The sequence below is a fragment of the Taeniopygia guttata genome, chromosome 2 (genome assembly GCF_048771995.1).
Source record: "Taeniopygia guttata chromosome 2, bTaeGut7.mat, whole genome shotgun sequence".
NCBI lineage: Eukaryota > Metazoa > Chordata > Aves > Passeriformes > Estrildidae > Taeniopygia > Taeniopygia guttata.
In genome coordinates, this window is record NC_133026.1 from 143,228,433 (window position 1) to 143,252,164 (window position 23,732).

Below are 23,732 nucleotides of genomic sequence, written 5' to 3' on the forward strand. Positions count from 1 at the left end.
CATCGCGGTCTGTGTAGGTGAGTTTGAACTCCGGTCTCAGGGCAGCGTCCAGCACCGCTCGCTCTCCCCTGCCCTTCCTTCAGGTCCACCGGACAGCGGCAGTCCCGCCCGCCCGCGGCCCCGAGCCGCCCTCACGGCGCGGGGCGGCCACGGGACACAGGGAACGCCCCCAGGAGCCGGCGAGCCCACGCCGCAAGTGCCTCTGGGAGTTGTGGTCCGCTGCGGCGGCCTCCGCCCGCCCGGCCCGCGCCTGGCGGGACTCAGCCGGCCCCATGCGCCGGGACTGTCCCTCCGTGCCGTGTCCGGGCGCTTCTTCGTCCGCCGCGACCCCTCGGCGTCCTCTCTGTGTGGGAAAGATGGGCGGAAAAGGAGACGGAACGACTCCAGCTAGAACTACGGCTCCCGGCGTGCACTGCGCTACGGAGCACTCAACGGGGCTGGGGGGGGCGGGTGAAGATGGCGGCTGCTAAACCGTGCCGGAGGGGAGGCTGAGGTGAGTTTTGGGCGGCCGGGCAGTGCTCCGGCCGCTCGTGTTCACCCTCACAGTCACCTCCTCGTCGCGATCTGTCGCGTCTTTCCCCTTCTCCACGCTGGGGAACGAGGAGGACGCGCCAGGGGGTGGGCGCTGAGGGAGTGGCGGGAGGCTCGGGCCGCCAGGCTGGCGCGGGAGGAGAAGCCTCAGGGCATCGCCTCAGCCGGGAGCCGCCGTGGCAGCGGCTCGGGTGTCCCTGAGGGCGCTGGTCCCGGCAGGAGGGCTGGCAGGATGGCTCTCCCCCTCCGGACGGGAGCTGTGGGCACAGCGAGCGGATCCTCCTTTTTACCGCGCAGGGCTGTGGCTTTGGGAGTTCCCTTTCTTCAAATGGACCTGGAGACAGCGGGATACTAACCCAACACACTGCACATCGACAGGAGATCAAATATCAGTCGAGATATTAACCAACACAATGCACATTGGCACTGTGAGCTTTCTTGGCTTCGTCTTTAAAATTAACTGTGCATCACGGAGCCGTGCTTTAGATCATGGAGGTGTGGGTTCACAAATCCTGTTACTGGAAACCGTAGTACAAAGTCTCTTTTTGGATACATCTAGAAAGGTATCCCCTGGTCCTTTGAGCTGAGATACAAGGAGGAAAATATTGTGGTATGCATTGTCTCTATGCTGTTGTGGGACTTGTGGGAAAGCCTATCACTTTAAACCAGAGTTTTAGTTGCTATATCAAATCCCAGTTTGCTAGCCTAGGTGTTAAACTTTGCAGAGCTACATCAATGTTTGCTGGGCAAACCGAGTAGGTAAGCTAAACCCAGAGTTAACAGCCAAGGCTTTGGGATTTTACAGGTAGTTACCTCCTAAAGCATTTATAATTAATTCTAAATATTTTCAAATATTTTCTCAAATAACTTAAATTATTTTCTCAAATAACTTCATCTTGCCTGAAGACTTGGTGTTAATGCTCTTAAACATATGGTAAAATTTCTTTGGGAAATTGGTGGTTTGGAGTTGAAATCTTGACTGTAGTGCACTGATACGCCTAAAGGTTTATCCATAGGTTTTATTTAAGCCTTTTGATAACAGTTTTAATATTTGTCTAAAAAAGACTGCTAGAATGAGATTGATTTCTGATTCAGGAAAAAAAAATCTTACAAAAATGTAATTAAAATACAGTTTGTGATTAAACACCTGTTTTAGATGTTGCCAATGGTTGCAGTTCATGATAGACACTAACTTCTCTTGACTTCTAATCCAAACTTGTGCAGTAGAAAATATTGAACAAATATTATATTACATGTGATTTGAAGGGGGTGTGAAAATACTCACCAGAGTTGGCAATTCAAGTATAATGATAAAATCTAAATTATAAAGAGTGCTGGTTAGAAGCAGCTGTGATTGATGTCAGTGACTTTTAACTGCCCAGCCTAGCTCCATAAGGAAGTAATCCTTGTAAAGTCACCACACAATTTTTTAACAATTTGAAGATGTGTAATTTTTTGAAGTGAAAGCAAATAATGTTTTCTGTAGTTGCATTCTATCTTGGGTAAGAGAACAGGATAGTCTCATTAATTCATCCAGCTTTATACATGGCACTGCTTCTCCAACTGAGAAAGTTAATTCATATTAAAGTCAGGTCCTTTCCCAGAATTACATTGTGGTATGTAAATCCGTTTTATATTGCATTTTTTGGGTTCTGGGAATCTTAGTTGGAGCTTAACAGTCTATATTTAGGAATGAACATGTGATTTATTAATCTTGCATTGCACTGGCCATTTGCCTACTTTGAAAGCTAAAGGCATTGGTTAATTTTTCAAAGAGGAAATATGAGTGGGGGACTAAGTGATCTAAAAAGTAAATGTGCAGTGGATTTTTAATTTTTCGGTTCATGCCTATGTGGCTGTGAGAGGTGCTTAAGCCTCTCCCTTTATTTGGCTTAAGCTGGAGGAATGAAAAGAAATCCAGCTGGCAATTTCATTTTGGAGACTCAAAATCAACTTAAATATTTATGGTATTACATAATAACATAACAGAGGGCTTATTGGAAGAAAATACAAAATCTCAGGTATGCTGACTTCCCTTTCTTTTCCTGTAGCACAAGGTTATGTAATTTTTTTCCATTTTAGGTGTTTTAAACAGGTTAATTGTTTTAGGGTGTACAGGAAAACAATCCCTGCTTTTCTCTTTGGCTTTCAATGCCATTTCTGGAATCTTGTGATAATAAGAAATTTTTGTGCTCATAAACTATGCTTTAATTTCAGATCCTGGGTTAGTTCATGGAAAAAAAATATTGAAGAAACTGTATTTTTATCCTTGTTCTGATGAACAATAAATTGACATTGGGTTTCCTAGCCAAATGGTGTAAAATCATCTCAAAAGGAAACTGAACTTGTGTCATGCAAGTGTTCCTCTGTTTTTTAAGGTACATTCACTGGCTTTGCAATTGATTATAATTACATTTAGAACTATTGTTATATCCTTAGGAAAAACACAGTAACTCTTAGTCCTGCACAGAAAAGTAGGTATGATTTTGTTGACCTTCTTAATATCCAGGAGTCAGTTGCTTTGGTGGAGAAAACAGTGTTTAGTATTTGATATCCATAAGTTGCATCTGGTGATTTGTCACATGTAACAAATTGACATGGAATATGTTAAACAGTGTTAGGCTAGGAAACTAAATGGTATCACATGATTTTCCACAGCTCTCTTTTAATTAGCTATGTACTACTTCATCAAGTTCTGTGGGGGGGTTTTCCCTCTTTTGTTGGGTACAATTTTTGCTCAGTGACAAATAGCTGAGCAGACTCAGTGGGAAGCTTCTTGGTTTAGTTCTGTTCTGCTGTAACAAGTGGCAGCATCTGTGGATTAAACTTTGTCCTAGGCCAAGTGAGGCAGTGATGGAAGACTTTATGGAGAGGAAATTTTGTGCTCTGTTCTGCATGTAGAGGCCAGGCCACCTCCATGTGGAATTTTGGTCCTTTTACAGATCATAAAATGACTAAAAACCCAGTGAATTATTTAAAAAATAGGTATTTTCTATATGTCTTAGTTGATACAACTTTTCTAGTAATTTCTGCAGAAAACTCTTCTAAAAATATTGTAAAATTTGCTGACAGCAGTGGTTGTGCTTTAGGAAAATGCATTGCCAGAGATGGTCAGTAAGACACTCTTGAGTCTCTGGCACTTGACTCCCTGAAACTCTCACCAGGTTCTCTGCATTTTTATTTTCTTTTATACCAGTAAATATGTTTTCTGTAATGTTTCAGCTAAGTCTGTAACTACATTCTGAAGCCGAGATTTTGCTTCTCCATGTGTCTGTTGGATATGACAACCTGCAGCACATTTCCTTTTACAAAATTACATTGTTTCTCATGCTGCCCTTGGAGAGGGACCTACAGCTTTCTAATAGATGGGATATTTTAAATAACTTACTTTGAAGTACTATATTTAATCCCAGTTGCTGTCAGCAAATTGGAACCTTTAATTGAAATGCATATATGAGAATAAAGTTTATTTTTAGCAACTGTGAGCATTGCTTTAATATGTGGTCAATAAAACATATGTTGACCAAATAAAATGTTTATTCTCACGTTATCCATCCATGGAATTACTATTTTTTGGTTTATATATAAATACAATTATTAGCTGAATATCTTTTATTTAAAAAATTATTTTATTTTTGAAGAGAGCAACACTCAGTATCGTTAACTGAGATTTTGTTCTTGTGGAAAAGTACATTTATGGGGAGTTTGTATTTGGCAATTAGTAAGAGCCAAATACACTGCTTTAATACAGAAAAATCTCGAAATAATTTGTATTTTAGTGCTGAGTAAAGGAGCAGTAGATTTGGCTACTTTCATGTCCAAAATAGATTGTTGTAACTTCAGATGAGTTCATTTTATGAATATATTTAATTGCATCAAAAATCCTGTGAGCAGCTATTGTGTATAGGAGGTTGCACTCTGATCTAAAATCTGCCTTTTCTGATACTGTGAGGAAAATGCCCTAGAAAGTGCCACACAGGTTTTTCAGTTGTTTTTCATAGTGTTGAACAGAAACCTCTCTCAGGCATTTTAACAGGGAAGTGCTGTGGTTTAGAGCTGAAGTGGAATCATCCTGTGAGATGTTCAGGATTTCTCATCCTAAACAGTGGCACTTGGGAGGTCACAGTACCCAACAGAAAAATGTTTACTCCAGCATCAAAGGCAAGAACAGGATGACTGCATTTCAGGAACAGGCAAAATCTACATCTAGTTGGTCAGCTAAGAGGATATCTGGATTTCTGTGGTAACAGCCTCTTTGGTATTGGAGCTGAAGAATGCTCATTCTGCATGAGTTACTGAGCATATTTGGACGTAAATTGTCTTAAACTGTAGTCTTGACTTGTTTTTTTTTTTGTTTGTTTTCTTCATAGTTTCTTATGTTTTTGCAAAATTGAAGACATCCCTGATTAACAATGCCTGGCAGTAAGTATTATTATCTTAAGTACATTAAGACAATATTTAGGGGTGTTTAATCTTAAGATATTTTCTTTGGGGTTTAAAAAAAAAGTAAAAGGAAAAAGAAACATTATATTTTCTGTCATTTATAAGAATTTTAAGATGTTAATATCATCTAATCTCTGCCTTTGTAAATCTCCATATATTTTACATATATTTTATATGAGCTTTGCATTTGCCTTTTGATTACAGCTTCACAGTATAACATTGAATTTCGTGATTTAGACTGTGTTCTGAAATAGTTGGATTCAAAAACTGAAAAAAAAATTTATATTATAAAGCTGTATTTTGATATAGCTGTAATCCTATCTTTGGAAAATGACACCTAGTGTTTATAGAAGATAGAATCACTATTTAGGATAAAAAGTGGTAAGACTTAAAATTTTTGACATTCAAAGTTAAGTGAGATTTTTGAGGCAAATGTTTCTAAGAATCAAATTATTTACCTTCAAGAGTATCACATTTCTCTAACTCAAAGGACTGTTACAAAATGTGTTAGAAAAGTATAAATTTAACTATTTCTTTTATGATTTTTTCCATTTAGAAAAAAATCTATATGATCTGTAGTAACATTGTTAACACCAGTCTTTGGATAAAGCAATCTGTTTTATCCAAAAAGTTACAGTACCACTCATACTGAGTGTAGTGAATTTCATGGATGCTTAATTTCATGAGGAAGTCTTTGAGCATTTGTTCTGTGCTGTGACTTGTAATATGCTGTATCTGTGGGCACTAGAAATGCCTTGCAGTAGTTCTGTGTTGTGTCCTTTGAACCCTGGTCATGTAAAATACCTTACTGTAAATATGATGTGTCACACCTGTCATGTGAAGTGGAATTTTTTTAACCAATTAAACTGGAAAAGTAAGATTTTTTTTCATTTAAACCAGATGTGCTTATATTTGTGGTCATTCATATCAATGCATGTAGATTTGCATTACTTCAGTCAGATGGGAGTTAAAGTAGACCAGAAGAACTGATTGCAGTGTCTATCTGTGCAAGACACTCAGAACTAAACAGCCATTTATTTATCATTGCCTGTATTAATGAGTGTAGCTCATTGCCTGGGTGAAGGAAAGGGAACCTAACATTGCGGTTCTTGTGAAAAATTTTCATAATATTTTACTTTTAAAAGTTATAGCAATGAAGATGTACAATGGGATTTTAAGGCATGCAAGCGTCCTTTTGTGGCTGGTTGTACTTCTAGTCAATGGAGATAGACCCTTCAGGAATTCAACTCTGTTGCATGTGGAAAGGAAATCTTCTGCCTGCTAATTTAGGCTTCTCTAAAGGTTCCATAGCATTCTTCTCAGAGCATATTGATGAAAAAGGCTGCTGCTACAGTGTTACTTTGAAATCTTAAATTATTTGTCCTTGAAATCTGAGAATCTCAGTTGTTTCTAAAGGCTTGGGGGTTTTGTGTGTTGTTTTTATTTTATTTTCACGTGAAGTTCTTTCATCCCTCACATCAAGAAGTGCATTGACAGTCTTTAGGAATAAAACTTATTCCTAAACAAAAGGCTGTTATGGTGAAATATTTTCCAAAAATCTTTTCTGTCATGTTACAATGAGTTCTTTACAAATTAAGTAGAAAAATAATATCTAGTTAACAGGAAATTTTTATGGAGTTCTTGGGTCATACTGACCAACTGCCTTATCCACTATTGTCCTGTTTTGTTTCCTGGGTCTGTGTAGCAGTTCCTGGTGGTAATTTTATCCCTCTCCCACTTTATACAGTAGTTGATTGAATGCATAGGTCTAAAGGCAGTGTTCTGGAATATCATGAGAGATCCAGATAACTCGTATTACATAAAGACTGAGTAAAAGCTTAATTAGCCTTTCTGGGGAATTCAGCTGTACCTGGTGATACTTTAGAGGTCAGTGTTGAAGCAACTGTGTGTGAAACATTGACAGGACAATATGTTTTTTAATTTCTTCAGTGTTAACTGTGGAAAAGTAGGCATTAGTCAGAATTGGGTTGTGGTACTGAGAGGGGGAGAGATGAACAAAGTTCATTAGCCAGAGGTGATGGATGCTTTTCTCTTTCAACCTCAGCTGGGCTATGGCTGCTGGGCTCTGCCTGAATTGTTCATTGCATATTTGGATTATCACATTTTCTATTGATGTTTCTGCTTAGCAACTCTACTTAGGAATGTGGGGATTTAGTGCTGCATTGAATACTAAAAAATGTTATGCTTTTAGTCTCAATGCCATTGTAGGAGCCCAAATAGAAAATTTTCAGTCTACTCTCTTTACCTTGAGAAGTAAAAGTGCTTGGCTTTGACCAGCCATGACATGGCATTTGTGTTGACATCTGCAGTGGAGGTGTGGTGCTCTATCATTGCTGCAGCACTTGGATCAGCCTTGCCAAGGTGTAGCTTTTCCCTGGACTTTTTTATCTTTAACTTTATGGTACAAGTTTCTCTTGTGCAAATAGCATGGATATTGATGCAAATGGTTACAGACATAGATGGTGTCTTCAGCTGAAGCTGAAATGCAAATTCTGAAATGCTGAGGAAGCGAATGTGTTTTCTCATTTCTGATTGAGTAGAGTAGGACTAGCTTTGAACCACAGCTGTTTTTGTAACTGTTTAAGGTGTGCTTTATCACAAAGAAACTGTGGAGTAAAAGGTTAAATAGTGCTTTTATTTAAAAGTGAAGCCAAAGAACTTATAACCAGATAGTCTCTGCAATAGAGGCTGTATGTTTCTCACTTGCCTCGTATGCTCTCAGTTTCCCTGTTGAATAATTTGTGCAGATAATTTCATACTTCTGTTATGGAACATGGGTAGTTTTGGTGGTTTTTTTGTTGGCTGCATTTGGATTGAAATGTTAAAAATGCTTCTGCTGTGGAGAAAAAGTGATAGCTAAGTCATATAAAAATATTTGTTGAAGACTCTCTTTTTGAACATTATGTACTGGATATTCACACTTAATCAGATGTTTGAAACACAGCTTGATAGAAAATGAGGTTTTACTTTTTTAGAAACAGCTAACCTACTTGCTGGATATATACCCTGACTTCAGTGAAATGTTTAACTTAAAAGGCAGCTTTTATATTAAAATGAAATTGCTTGAACTAGAAGAATTATATAAGGCACAGGTGAGAGCACCTGTTGACGATAAAAATATATTTTACTTCTGGTAGCTCTGTATGTGAATTTTTTTAACTTTTTCTTAGCTTATTCTTCTCTCCTTTGACTTAAACCATTAACATAACTGTATCTTTGGTTTTCAAGGTTTTCTTAATAATAATTGTTAGTTAAATTGTTTTTAACTGATAACAGTCCTTATGGCTGACTCTTTACATATAAATTAAGAGAACAAATAAATAAAAATAAGGATTTTGCCAAATGTAATGTTCCCACATTCTTCCTTTGATTTATGGCTGTGAAATGTAGTAATATTAACACCTCCCACACTCTTCTGTCAGATATTTGTCAGTTGGAAAAGGACCATTCTGATTTAAGAGGTACATATACTAGTTATGTGGAAAATATTCCATTATTTGGCCTGCTCTTGATTGCAGTGAAGAGGCAGTTGTCGTTACTTCAGAATGACTCAAAGCATGCTCGTGAAACTACACAATACTTTGTTTCCTTGGCCTCCCAAAGACTGTGTGGCTTTTTGCCCCTTGTCTGTGCAGAGGCAGCTCCTCTGACAGCAGGTGGAGCGTCCTGGTGGCTTCCCTGCTTTGTGCAAGGTGAAAACAAAGAGGAGCTGGAACAACTGAGTAGTGCTTGTTAATTTCTGTATTCATGCATGCTACTTCTTTCCTTGTGTTATTTCATGGTCTTCGAACAAATAAATGACCCACTCCTCCCTCAAACCCAAAAATACCCAACAAACTTTTGAAATTATAATTTTCTGTGTGCATGGAGTTTTCTTTCCAAGTGTAGGAGGGAAAACAGCACTTGAAAAGGAATTTGAAATGAGTGAATTCTTAACTGGCATTTAACATTTTCAACACATTTTAAGAGGCAGATAAATTCCTCATTTTGGTTTCTCCCCTCCCAACAATTTTGGGAATATAATTTATTTGTGTTTTGTGATTTTAGTTATTATTGCATATGTATAATAAGTAAGTATTAACAAGATTGGTAATGGGAAGGGAAGATGCCCTGTGAAATAAAATTCTGAAATACCAGTGGTTGGAGATGTGTTCCTAAATAAATATTTCAAGGACTAAGCTTTCTAATATTTTTAGTGAAAATCAAGCCATAGTTCTCATTTATTACTGTCTCCACTCTTTCCAGCCAGCATACTTTTTTCCTCATCTGGAATATGTTTCTCATGTAGCATTCACACTTTACAATGGGACCTGCTACTTAATAAAGTACTTTTTGTAATTTTGTAGGCAGGAGAAACCCTCTTAATTTTATGACAGCATTATTGACTACTTAAAACAGTGTTAAATAGGTTATTATTCTGTGACATTTTCATATTAATATTACAGAAGAATTACATCAGGGGGTGTCTGAAATTTTTATTTGCTGCTTGATTCTGGTATTTTAGGATGAGACACATCAGAAGCCCAGTATCATGTCCTTTTCAGCTACTACCCTAAGGGACCACAGGAACTTGGAAAGCAGCTGCCAGGGGAAGGTCATGGTTTTGGGCTTCCTTTGGCAGTTTGCCATTTGCTAGGACTAGGCCAGAAAAGGGAAATAACTGTATTTCAGAATGTCTGTTACTATTATAATGCTGTGTTTGCAGAATATGTAATAGATTCTTTGCATAATAATATGCAAGAAATTCATTCAATACAAAAAACATCTACAGTTTTTTTTCAGCTGATTTTTAGGTGACTGTTTTTTCTACATTGAAAAAGTAGTAACTTCTCCAAATGTATCTTTGAGTAAGCTAAGAAAAGAAACAAAACAGGAACTTGCAGCTGGAAAACTGTAGCTCTTTGTGCATCTGTTTAATTAACTCCTGGTACCTTAAACAACTTTGTGCGCCACCAAACTGATGCTTCCTTATTTAATGAATATTCATGGTTTCTTTAAAACTTGTTAATTTGGAGCAGGTGTTCCTTTTGTTGTTTTCTGTTAGCTGTCATTTCTATGTACACATCATCCTAGTCCCGTTTGGGAAAGTTAATGTTGAGGAGCAGTTCCACAGAGAGTCAAAACTACTCATATTAAGACAATAGCACAAAGTGATATCATTATCATCACTCATCCTTCCATTTCTTCGATTTATTTTGGAACACACTTCAATGTAGCCAAGAAATGAACAATGGTGTTTTATCCATTCCTTGTTAAAACCTGAAGAATTTATTTTTTCAGTTGTTACTTCTGTATGCACAATCTGGGCATCTAACATAAAAAATTAAATTCTTTAGAGATGAGCTTCATTCAGTGCCCATCAAAGCCTTTGTATGCTTTCAAACTATACATGGACATTTCCCCAGATATTAAAATGTAGCTTAGTAACTTTTGGGGGCTTTATTAAAATATGGCTGTCATTGTTATTTACAGAAATCGCTTTGCAGCTATCAGTCAATTAAGCTTCATGTGCAGCCTTGTTTGCTATTGATTTCTGAATCATGGGGGAAAAGGGTAAGAAGGCTCATGCTGATTGTGCATGCAAGTGTCCTATTTTTTAAAACTGTTTTGGCTTTCCCTTTCCTTGATGTATGGACTTTCCTTCCCACTGTTGGCCCTTATGAACCTCAGTAGCTCTCTAGGGAATCACGTTTCTTGTGGATTGCTGAAGATGAAAATGAGCTGTGTACATTACTCCTGGCTTTTGAAGAATGCTATTTCATTTCTAGAAAGTTACATTATTCAGGATTAATTCATGCAGGAATTAGACAGAAATGAATAAGAGGTAGGGTAGGTCGATGAATGAAACTCTTCCAAGTCTGCTGAGAGTTCAGGAAGCATTTGGACAATGCTCTCAGGCACACAGTGTGATTCTTAGGGCTGCCCTGTGCTGGGCCAGGAGTTGGATTTGATCTTTATTGCAACCCTTTGTAGTCAGAATATTCTACAATTCTATGATGCCTTGTCTAACAACTTGCAGACACTTGGTGCTTGTGTAACTCATGTCCTGCTTGAGGTGTGTTAAAGGTCTCGGTCCTTTCACTTTTCAAGAGGAGCACAGTTGTGATTCTAAATTGCACTTGGACCTGTTACGGTATTTTGTTGATGACAGTCTGTACTTTGGCTGGAAATGGGCACCCTGAGTCTTTAATTGTAGTTTGAGAATACTTACTCATTGCTTAGTAAGGGAATGAGAAAGGAATTACAATCTAACACTAAGCTATATAATTATGCTAAATCAGCACTCCTTCCTGATACTTTTGTAGAGCTGTTCATGCTTGGAAATTGGTGAAGATAAAGCTTCATGGATATTTTGTTAGAAGTGCACTAACAAATACTCAATAATTTATGCTATTAAAAAAATTTTTCCTGTGTTCGTTAGACTAGAATGTAACTGTGTGTGTAGTGATTAGAAAAGGACTTTAGGATGGTGATACACTATTGATGAACTTTATATGTAATACAATATGTATAGTTATAATTGATTTGTGTCTGACATGATTCAGCTAGCAGAGTTCTCTTGTCTCGTAATAAATGCAGTGCAGGCTGTTTTCAAGACTTTCTATGTGCTTGTGGTTTTTCTATTAAATGAGTTTCTGATTCATTACTGACATTGGTTTAGATGTGACCTTGAAGTTCCTCAGAACTGACAAAACATAATTTTTACAAACTTGAGTCTGATGTTGGAATTGCAGTGTGGTTAGAAGTGCTGGTTGTGGGCAAGAACTGCTGGATTGCTGCAGAGACCAGTGAGCCTCTGTGCCCACAGATGTCCTGTCTGGTTTGTACAGAAAGTTGAGGCACTCAAGATTTACTGGTTAACAAGATGTATTTATAAAATGACTTCTTTGTGTATAGATAGGGAGCTGTCTGTCTCCTACACTGACCATCTTCTAGACTGGCCAGTTCAGTTAGGTGGGAAACAGAAGTTGTGGTAGAAAAGGAACATACACAGTCTTTAGGTACTGGAAGTGCCCAGAAGAGCAAATCCACTGTGTCTGTGGTCCTGTGTAACTCATTAAACATTACAGGAGGGGAGAAATTGTATTTCAATCAGCTGGGATATGTGGTTCTAGACAGGGGTATGTTCTAACCTTATATCCCACTGCCTGGGAGAAGAGCTGCATTTCAGTTCTTGGGGGAAACCCGAATTCAAGATGAAGTACTCTTTAGAGCTAATGAGAAAGATGACAACCATGAGAATATTTTGTAATTCATATTGACCTAGAAGGAGGGCTTTTTTTTTTCAGTGAAACTTACATCTTTCATATCTATGTTTAAAACTGTGTTGCATATACTTCTGTTTGCTGGTTTGTTCAAAAGCTGCTCTTCTGTGAGGGCAGAATGAACCAGGTAAAACTGTTTGCTGAGAATGGAGTGTATTGGCAGCTCCAAGGACCTGTTCTTGATAATATGTGAAGAGATTTTTTTTTTCAAATTTTTGATTCCATATTCTTTTAATGTTCTTTTTCTTTTAACGGACATGTACATTTCCATGTCCAAATTTACTACCTCATTTTGTAAATGCTTTCTGGGAAAATCAAGCTAGGAATAGAAACAAGCAGAGCACTTAATTGAAGATTGGTGATATTTAAACAAGAATTTGAGTTCTGAAGCCTAAGTATCCTCTGTGACTGTTTTTCAAAGTAACATTATAACATTTTTGTTTAGCATTTTATTTTTCATTAATGTCAATACAGTTTAAACACTTTTGGCACTGAACAGGAACAGCTCATATTTTGAGCTCTGTGTATGTGCCTCAGCAGAATTGCTGCACTGTTTTCCCAGTGAAAATATCACAGTATGATTCTAGAGTCACAGAAACACTTTCATCCACTCTTATGTTACTTTCCGTGTACATTGTGTATGTGTGCAGGAAATAAAATGTATGCAGTGTGGTTTTGAACTACTTGTGAACAGAACATTTTAAATTCTTTTAATTAGGAAATATTTTTCAAAATCTGTGCAACTTTATAGAACCCTGTAGCTGGGTTTGCTCAGATGAAGGTAAAACTTGTTTTTGAAGCTCTGGCCATGCCTATGTTGGTATTTGGGATGTTTTAATAGAGGAAATATCTATAGAACAACACAATCTTACATGTCCTATGAACAGGTCAGTGGTTTATGTTGGACTAGTTAAAATCTAGTCTCCTGAGCTAAGCTTACCTTCTCCATTAGCTTTGAGGGTTCCAGGGAGAAGGCCTGTGAACCTTTGCTTCCTCATCATCAGGACTTTGAATCATGACATACATGCATGTTTCACTCACAAAAACATTCTTGTGCCTTGTTTGTCAAGTGGCAGTGTGATGCCTACTCCCCTGGTGTGTTTCAGCCCTGTGTGTTTGGGCAGGTGAGCTGCAAAGCACCATTGGGCAGGAGTGGAGAATTAAATCCTCACGGCCTATGTACTGCAGTCATGGGACACCTGCGATGAGGAGGTGATGCAACAGTTCTGAGCATCCTTTTTTCTAAGGAAAAAGATGGGCAGCAGCATAAGATTCTGGGAGTTCTTACCACTACAGCTGTGTTCCTTCCCTGTGGATTGGATTAAGAAAGCAAACTGCAGCATCTTAAGGAAATGGAAGAATTCTTCACGTGGCTTTACATTCAAGTTTTTCAATGTGCAAAGCTTCAGGTGCTTTCCCTCAAAGAAGACTTGAATCCCTGGGCCCTTGCTGACCAGTTCATTGGTTTGAAGTGGATGTGTTGTCTGTAGGGCAGGTGATAGTTTATCAATGCCATCCTTATAGCTCGCTTCAAATAATAAAGATGTGTAGTATTGACAAAATCTTAATAAAATTCTAAAAGTAGAGAGTGTGTGACAATTTTCTATCAGTTTCTTGTTGTAGGGAAGCAACAGTTTCTAATGCAGAAGACACTACTCTGTAATGCAGATTTCAGTTGACCAAGAAGATAAAACTTTAGACGTCTTGGCAGCTTTCCTATGTGTCAGGAGCCTTTCCAGTTACTTTTGGGATGCTGACCCTGGAATTAAAACACCTGCTGAAAAGCAGAACTGTTCATGGTATTTGAGTGACTGTTTGTGTTCTGAGATGCCAGGTAATCCCTATGTGCTGCTGCCCTAAGCTTGAGAACTTAAAGGTTTTGTTCATTGTAACTTCTAGAGTTGTATCTAGATCTGTGCTCCTGTCCAGCTTCCCATTGATTCCTCTCTCATCCTCATGTATACAAGGGGGTATTACTGTAAAGGCAATAGCTTAATCCACATGAGTTCCTGTAGCAAAACAGAAAGGAAAAGCAAGTGTTAAAATAACTCTTTTCATTGCTGGGAAAGAGGTCTGTGTCCAGTAGTATGAGGAAATGCAGTGGAGGGGGAACTGTGGAACATCTAGACCAGAAATTTTACAACTAACTGGGCACGGGCAGGAAGGCACAAAGAAAGTCCCTGTCAGCATTCTGCTGTGCAGCCTGGGGTTGGAACTGAGAAGAAAAGGTATAACCAGATCAAACATCTGGGTGGCATTCTGTAGCCTGGACTTAGTCACCAAAGTACTGAGCCTTTTAGACAAGTATATATATTTTTACCAGTAGTTGGCCAACCTGCTGATCAGAAGTATGGTTTGAAGGCTCCCGAGGCAGACAGTGACCCTTTTGGAATAGTTTTGCCTCTGGCAGCCCTCTAGAATGGCTTCTTACTCACCTCTGGCCCCCCTGGAGGTAGGCTAAGTGTTGCTGCTTGGCCTGTTACCTTTCAACCATGCCTTGTGTAGTGCCTTTCCTCTCCTTCAGTATCTGTCTCAGTCCAGAGGTGCACCAGCCTCTTCTGGTCTTCTGTGTTAGATGTTTCTCCCTAATTTGCCACAAAGTGGGAGCAAGGTGGTAGGAGAGGTGCAGTTGTTGCAGCCCCTCTTCTCAGTGGAGTGTTAAGCAACAGTACCTCTGTCACCTCCAACTGTCTTCTGCACCTGGGAAGTGTTCAAGGATGCAGCATTCTGAAAATGACTCATCTGGGTAAGAGAATAGCTTGGGGCAGGCTTTGAGCAGAATTGTCTGGAACTCAGAGGCTGCCTCTGTGCCAGGATCGTCACTGCTGGGGATTTTCCATTCCATGGATGCTGGGAGGAGCCAGGCATTTGGACAAGCAGAGATAAGTGTGTTAAACAGCAGGAGTAGAATGAGGTCACTGTGATAATGCCTGTCATTCTTTACTTCTTTTACTCAGAATTTAATAGTAGGTAACGAATGTCCTGCAGGCTCAGTGTGTTACTGGGTGTGCACAGTGGGTGTTTTGTCAGGTCAGGAGTCTGCTCCATGCTCTGCTCTTTGCCTGATGGAGTAACAATAGCAGTTCATGTCTTCAGAGAGCACACAAAGCACTATGAGCCTTTCTTTCACTCTGTCTCCTTTAGTCCAGTTGTTAATTTACATCACATTTTTCACTGATTTATGGAACACCTTGTTATGAAATCAGTATTTCTTTAGAAATAAAGGTCCAGTTAAACAAAGACTCTGTGGGTTTTTTTCCATCCACTGGATTTATCACCTAGAACTCATTTCCTAACTGCCAACCAAATACTGAAAGCAGGAATGAAAGGTGGACTTTGCCTCATTTTTTTTCCCTGGACAGGGGAAATATTTTTTCCCTATCAGCCAGCTGTGAGGAAGAGGGGTCAAGGAGATTTATGTAAATGTGCCTTTCTTGTCTCCTAAAGTCTATTTTTTGTATTGCTTCAGTGATAGAAGTCAGAGAAGTAAATTACATTGGCTAGCTTAGTAGGAATATAAATAAGGACAGGAATTTAGAAGCAAAACATATCATAGAGCTTCTTCCACTGGAACCAGATTAGTTTTAGGTAATATTAATGTTGTACTAAACATAGAGAGTGACAGTACTATCTCAAAGCAGGAAAAGAAGAGGCTGTGTTGAGGAGAGCAGAAATGAGCAAGTAAAGCAAAGTTACTATGTGAAACCAGCAAAGGTGGGAGAAAGGAGAGATAGTATGGAAACACTGCCAGTGGTGGAAATTAAGGAATGCAACTGGAAAACGTGATGTAATGGAAAACTTCCTTTTAATGGATTACAAGTCTGCAAAACACACTATCCATCCCAAAGAGAGAATCTTCCTGGGAGATTTTTTCTAATTACTGCTGGTTCTGAATAGAATATTTCATTGAAGAAGTTTGGTGGTGAGCATTATTTGACTAGCCTGGGGTTTTAGCTACTTCATATTAGTAATTGTCATTTCTTACTTTTATAAAAATTTTATATTCAAATTATTTTACATGCTTTTCACCATAGCAAAATGTGCATCTCTCCATGCTGGTTCCAGTATGCAATGCTACAGGTTTGGAGAAGAGTGGCTAGAAAGCTGGCAGAAAAGGACCTGGGAGTGTTGGTCAGTAGTGGCTGAACATGGGCCAGTGTGTGCCCAGCTGGCCAAGAAGGTCAGTGGCACCTGGTCTGTATCAGCAACAGTGTCATCAGCAGGACCAGGGCACTGACTCTCCTCTGTGCTCAGCACTGGTGAGGCCACACCTTTGAGATGGGCCCAGTTCTGGGCCCCTCACTGCAAGAAAGACATTGAGAGGCTGGAGTGTGTTCAGAGAGCAGCAGAGCTGGTAAAGGGTCTGGAGCACAAGTCTGAGGTGCACCTGAAGGAACTGGGGCTGTTCAGCCTGGAGAAAAGGAGGCTCTGGGGGAACCTTATCACTACAACTGCCTGACAGGAGGCTGTGCTCAGGTGGGGGTCTGTTTCTTTTCCCAGGCAGCAAGAGACAGGACAAGAGGAAATAGCCTGAAGTTGCACCAGGGGAGGTTTAGATTGGATATTAAGAAAGTAATCTTCACATAAAAGGTGGTTAGGCACTGGCATAGGCTGCCCAAGGGAGTGGTGGAGTCACCATCCCTGGAAGTGTTCAAAAAACACATGGAGATGGCACTTCAGGACATGGTTTAATGATGAATATGGTGTTGGTGTTGTGTTGATGATTGAATTTCATAATCTTAGAGATCTTTTCCCAACCTTAATGATTATATGGTTCCAATTTAGAAGAACTCTTGAAGTCATATCACACCAGAATTAACTTGAACTTTTTAGCTTACTGTGAGAAATTTTAAGCAGGAAGCTGGTTTTTTGCATGTTGTTTTCATTTGTTTCAAATAAACTGAGCACCAAAATATTTTTAAAAATAAATGTAAGATTGTCAAACCTAGGTATGGTTGGAATTTTCCCCATTAGGTGTTACTGAGGGTTTGCTGTCATGGGGGCCAAAAGTTCACATCACCAGATGAATATCCTGTTCTTAAGATTTCATCTGTATGTTGGACATTTTCTTGGGTGCATTTTGGTGGAGAGGGGCTGGAAAGCAGCGCCTTAGAAATCAGCTGGCTTTGGGTGAGGGGATGAGCTTCATCCTGTGTGAATGATGAGCCCACTGTGCCCTCTGGGAGCGCGTTCCAGGGACATTGCATGGCTGATCAGTGCGGCCTTACAGCAGTTGCTCTTTTTATAGCAGGTTGAAGAATATTTTTAATTAACTCCCTTATATGGCTGGAATAATTTTCTTGTTATAAAATGTCTGATCTCATAGTGGAATGAGAATACCCTTGAAAGTCATTTTAGTCCTGAATTAAACCATCAACTGATATTAACAGTTCAGAAATAACCTGGTATAGGAAGTGGTTATGGTTACAGTGTTATTTTATGCACTTTCATCAGGATATTTGAAAGAAATTTATTTTATTTATATTTCTCATCTCAGATACAGAAAAATAAGTAGAATTAAAGTTTAATGTATTACAGTCAAATAAATTTTTACGTAGTCGTATTTAAGTACATTAAGCAACCAAATACAATTTAAATATTGCTGTGTTGCTTGATATTAGCAAAACATGCATTTTCTGTCAGTTTAAACTTCTATGTTAATTACACCATTTTTTGATAGAATATGATTTTTTAAAAAAAGCTTGGATGATTGCAAATAAAGTTAGGCATGACCACATCCAAGCTTGGGACATAATAAAAATATTCAGTGAGTGAACATGAAATCTTACTTCTGGTTATTAATGCACTGTAAACAGTTGACAGCAATATAAGACATGACAAAAATGTGGAAGAAATACCAGCATTAGATAAAACAGATGATTTATTTTTCCTAGGTTTTGATAGAAGAAAATGTGGTAGTTTTAAACTCAATTGGCAGAACTTAGTCTTTTGTATTTAAACCCACCTTGAAACTTTTGTTTTCGTGAAATTTTGTATGAGTAAGATATAACTCAAATATTCAGACACACTATTTTTGAAATACAGCTTTATTTTAATGCAGTTTTTCTAATTTACAACATAGGGTTTCCTGTAGTAAACTATGTAGGGACACCTTTCTGTGCAGCTCAATGCTTTCTCTGAGTTTATTAACATTGATCTCTTAAGTGTTGAATTGTTATGGAATTTTTATGTAGTGAAAATTATTAGCTGTGTTTATTAAAAACAGTACTTACAATTTCCAGGGTTTATAAAAATGTCTTTATGAAAATCCTGTATTTGTGTATCCCAAGTGGATATAGTATAGGAAGTGAAACAGTAAAATGCTGAGAATTAATTAGAAGCTGGAAAGTAACTTCAGAATTGCTTAACTGGAAATTGATTTTCTACCTGATGGGTCATAATCATGTTAATGATTTAAATACTGTAACCCTTGCTTCCTAAACTAGGAAGTATTATTAGAGATAATGTTAATTTCATTATTTTTAGGTTGTTTCTTTAATCTTAGACATAAATATTTCTGTTTAAAAATGTCTTTTTTGTCAGTAGTCTGCCTTAAATACATTTCTCTCTGTCTGTTCTGCAGGAGGACTAAGCAAGTAGGTTTTGTTAAAATATTTATCACTCTGCAGTGATATGTGGCAGCTGTCTGAAGATAGTTTTTCCTGAAACTATATGCATTTTTTTAATTTTGGTCAGAGAAATGATGAGCTGTGTGTTCCAGGCAAATGGATGTAATGAAACTGACTGCAGTTTCATTGGAGGAATGTGTGTGAATCAGACATTGACAATATATCTTTTATTCTTTTTTCTTTTTCCTGTGCCTGGCCTTGTTAACAGAATTTGATACTGAAGTTTTTCACGTGTTTGGTGGCTTTATGCAGGTGTCACTGAGCTGATCAGATAAGCTTACAGTGTTGCAGAGCCCTTGCAGCTATGCGAATGTGAGAGAGCAAATTTCTGGGACAGGAGTCAGTTCCCTGAGAGGGAATCCATATCCAGGATGAGGCAGTATGTGCAGGTTCCAACTGCTGAGCAAGAAAAAGCCTATGATTATAATTCTGCTTTTGAACCGAGGTCGTGTATGTGTTTGGGTAGGTGAAATTACCATTTTCTGATGGCGGGGGCTGTGTCTTACTGCTCTTGTATAGAGTAAATATGTGTAAAAATAAGGACCTGTGCAGCTGGTAAATGTGTACAGTTATAACATGAAAAATGCGGATTATAGGACTTCTTTAGCAGAAATGTGCATGTTTGAACTTGATAAAAATCCCACTATTGGACAAGCAAACAGTATTTTTTAAACCTTATACATTAACTTTCATGTTACAGTGCAGAATTCTCTGTAGATATTGCTTTAACCTTTATATTTACTTGCATAAAATGATGTAAAGATGTGTGCAAGAGGGAGGCCATTAAAATTTAAATTTTGTCTGACACTAAGAAGGAATTGTCATAGGATTTTTCCTCAATAAACCTGCATAAAATGGAACTGTTTTGGTTTTTTTTAACCTGTGTTCTGCAGACCTGCAAAACAGTTTATTTATGTGAAATTAATTTGTTTGTCCAAATAAATTTTTATCTGACTTAAATTGGTATCAAAGAAGTAGGGAATCCATTTTCAGTTGCTCAGCTTCTATGCATCTTTGACAAGATTCATCTTTTTGGTCTATGTAGTAAAATGTTCCTAAATTTTATGGGTTACTTTTAATGTAGTTTGTTGACTTGATCTTTTGGGGATTTTGTTTTGGGTTTTTTGCTTTTTTTTTAATATATTAATACATTCTTTAAACCTATTCCTAATTTATTTTAATCTTTCATGGTTATCTAAAAATTATATAACTAAGCAATGATTACTAGTTTTCCCACAAAATCTGTGTCGTGACTGTTAACTATTCTTGTTTTTGCTTTTGGTTGTCATTTGTTTCTGTGTTGTTTGGGGTGCCTGTCAGTTTTACTTCTGATCATGTTCTGCTTAGAGGCTGAAAATTTTAACAGATCAAATCTCACTTTCTTGTACTTGAGTGTTCTGTTTAATGTAGGAAGTTCTTTTGATGGTATTAACATCACAGATTTAAGTTTATACTTTGATGATGAAGAATTTTTTTTACAAGTTTATGTTTTTTTTTCCATGTAAACAATTACATAATTAAATATATAGCAATGTAAAGGTACTACCAAAATCCAAGATGAGGAGGAAATTTCAAATCTTATGCATACTTACTGTTAGGCCTGGTTTTGGTGTCAAAATTCACTATGTTCCATAAATTTGGAGAGCAATATTATGTTTCCATTAAGTGAAACCATCTGGTAAGGCTGCCAGAATGAGTTGGTACTGTTACCTGATCTTTTTTATCCATCTCAAAGAAGTCACTGGATCCAGATTTTATGTTAAATTTATGTAATTAACACAGGTTTGAAACACCATTTTAAGATTTAAATTGAAGTTCTTTGCAAAGATTTTCTTCTTCTGTCACTTAAAAGAGGGAGAAAGTAATTCTAAAAAGTATTTTTAATTGCTTGTCTTGCAATATTTTAGAATGTTTTCCTGCTCTTTTTATGTTTTATGTTGTTGTATGCTACAGTTATTGTTGGAATATTTTGCTGTATTTAGTAGTAATCAAACACACTGTTTACTGTGGACCAAAGTTAGTGGTCAACCATAAGGTAGAAAACCAAGTAGGAACAACAGGTACATAGAGTGCTGAGCCAAAGAGTGCTGCAGAGTTGCATACCTGCTTCAATAAATATTTAGCAATATTTCGTGGTTTTTGGTGGATTTTGATGGTCTTACTTGAATTTCCTAATACAGAATGGTATACGAGACACTAATACAGTACTCCTTTCTTATTATGATTTTACTTACTTCTAAGATGTTGAATGTAATTGTTCTCAATAGAATATTTTTGTAGAACTGTCTAAAGTATTTCTATTTTAAATCAAATAGGATTTTCACCTCTTTTCCTACCTACATTTTCCAGCATATTAACGAATTTAGATTTTATCTACTTCATACCCAGAGCTTTTATGTAAATGTAGCTTTTTACATTTGTTAGACCTCCATGAATAAGACATCAGCAGGACTGATATGAATAAATTGACAGTAGTAACAAAGCACTGTTTAACACAAAAATTCTCTATATTCTTCTTGTTTGTTGTTAAGTACTTTTTGTTGTCATAATTGTATATTGAAGTCATAAGTCAGTACTGATGTTACTGGTGGTACAGGACTCTTAATTCATAAAGCTGGGCAGAATTCAAGTCCATTGGGCAGAACTTGGAGTTGATGCACAGTTTTAAAATCATAGATCTATCTTTGATAATTGTTTTGATTAAATAAGTGGCAATAATTAAGTTATCATAGTATAAGCAGAATACATTTTTTTGTCCTAGAGACAATAGTATCAAAAAACAGTTCTAATTGAGGGAGAATGTCTACTCTTGTAGAGTCTTGTAATTAAAACTAAGTGAAACTACAGCAGGTGAAATCCTTGTTATGAACCTCCATATGTTCCAATAAGTATGGTTAAAAACTACTAAGATATCCTAAGTACAGAAATACAAGTCTTGATGCTTTTGCAGAGAAATTGTAATCATCAAAATTTTCTGCCAAGATACCCTTTATTGTTTGCATTTTTTCTGTTTTTAGCAGTGTTAAAAGATTTTTCTGAGTATGTAAATGGATATATTGAATAAGACATTTGTAAGATATTTAGCTATTCTGAATCCTTCAGGTGTTGGAACTTGAAAGACAGGATCTGCATGTATGCTTGATGCATTATTATTGTTTAATTGTTTACTCAGTGACTTTTGTGCATTAGAGCTGCTTTGATGTTGATCTGAGGCTTGACCAATATGTTAATCTGATAAGAGGCCCACTAAAATATTTAAAAACTGATTTGTCAAAAAATTTTAAAAACAAGGGAATAAGTCTACCCTAATAAACAGATACCTAGAAACAGATTGGATATACCAATACCAGATATTGGACAAATGCCTAAAAACTTTTTTTTTCCTTTGTGCTGAGTTTTAACTTAACTCCAAAGTTATAGTAGTTCTCAAATGCTCTTCAGGTTTGTTACCTTTTTAAAGCAGGCAGTTTGACTTTTAAAATTAATAAAATTGAAGTTATGTGCATTGTTCTGACTATGTGGTTTAGCAGTAGAGTAGAAATGTGATCAAAAAAACTTATGTCTCTGCTTCAAGTGACTGTCATTTCAGTGATGCACAGTAAAAGGAAAGATAAGGGATAAGGGAGGCAGAGCATGTTTTGTATATTATGGTTTATATTGGTTTATATGGGTGCCTTTAAAACAGATTTCAGTTTTAGTTTTTTTTTTTTTTTTAAAGAGTAATGCACATTTGAGTGTTTTGAAACAGTCATTCAGAATAAAGATTAACCTGCAAATGAAGTAGTTTTGGTTTTAATATGACTCAATTTTAAAATGCCTTGACTTTTCTGCATATTTTTAAATATGGGTGGCAGGTGCATTTCCAGTACTCAAGATCCTTGCATATTTTCTCATGTATTGCAGTGTGATAGTCATTTTGCTTCTTTGACTTACTTGTACTTACTTTCAACTCCCTTGGTTTTGCTTTATTGCTGATAATTCAGCAAGCTGAATTCAGTGTTATCTTCTTCCTCCATGCTTGTCAGCTTGTCCCTTCAAATGAGTCCCTAGAACTGCATCCTAAATCCCGTTGGGTAAATCTCTCTGCAGGAGTTTGCTGCTGCTGTGCTGCGCTGCGACCTCGCTACAAGCGTCTGGTAGACAACATATTTCCTGAAGATCCAAAAGTGAGTAATGACTGAAAAATTTTAAGGGAATGGTGTTTGAAAATCTGTGATATAGCTTGTGCTTTAGCAATTTTTTAAAATTTACTTTTTTCTTTTATATTTTAATATTTTACCATAAATTCTGCTTTAGCGCTTAATAGCTTTAAGAGAGATTAGTAGAATAGTTTATCTGGAGAGAGATCCATGGAGATCATCTGGTCTAATTCCATTTCCAAAGCAGGGATGCACAGTGAAGAATAAAAATTGTATGTTTTGCTCAGAGAAACAGAGATTTCATTAAACAAGGTATTCTGCTGCAGAGGTAGCACTTCATCACTCTTTAGGACCACAAACAGTTGCTTTCTTGTGGTTGCAGGTGTGAACATTTACTGGTTTTCTACAGGATTTTAATTTTTTAACTCTTGACTTACTGACTGTGAGCAGTTTTATAGTTCTGGTAGACTGTTGTGACCCAAAAAGGTTTTTCTGATATTTTCTACAAATTTTTCCAGATACTCATCTACAATTTTATTTCTTTATTTCACTGTAACAGTCTTGGAGCTATATTAAAGCCTAACTCTCACTCTTAGTGAAAATAAATAACTTCTCCTTACCGTGGAGGAATGCGTGTATCTATACATAATCATTTGACAGTTCAGACTGATCAAGGGCTTATGTTCCTGCTGCTCTATATTTTT

The 23,732-nt window shown here is 37.4% G+C and overlaps 1 protein-coding gene across 6 annotated transcripts in view; it reads left to right on the forward strand.

The window, feature by feature from the left end:
- The first annotated feature begins 388 nt into the window (after positions 1-388).
- Positions 389-23,732, forward strand: part of EFR3A (EFR3 homolog A) — a 76,542-nt gene continuing 53,198 nt past the window's right edge. For 3 of the 6 annotated variants that reach the window (XM_002187800.7, XM_012572123.5, XM_030266705.4), the window contains exons 1-3: positions 389-493; positions 4,902-4,953; positions 22,979-23,055. In XM_002187800.7, coding sequence (XP_002187836.4) covers positions 4,944-4,953; positions 22,979-23,055 — 87 coding nt within the window. In that variant the 5' untranslated portion in view covers positions 389-493; positions 4,902-4,943. Of the gene's footprint in view, positions 494-1,128; positions 2,553-4,059; positions 4,790-4,901; positions 4,954-22,978; positions 23,056-23,732 lie in introns of those variants that run through there. The other 3 variants (XM_072925014.1, XM_072925015.1, XM_072925013.1) reach the window with 3 other exon arrangements.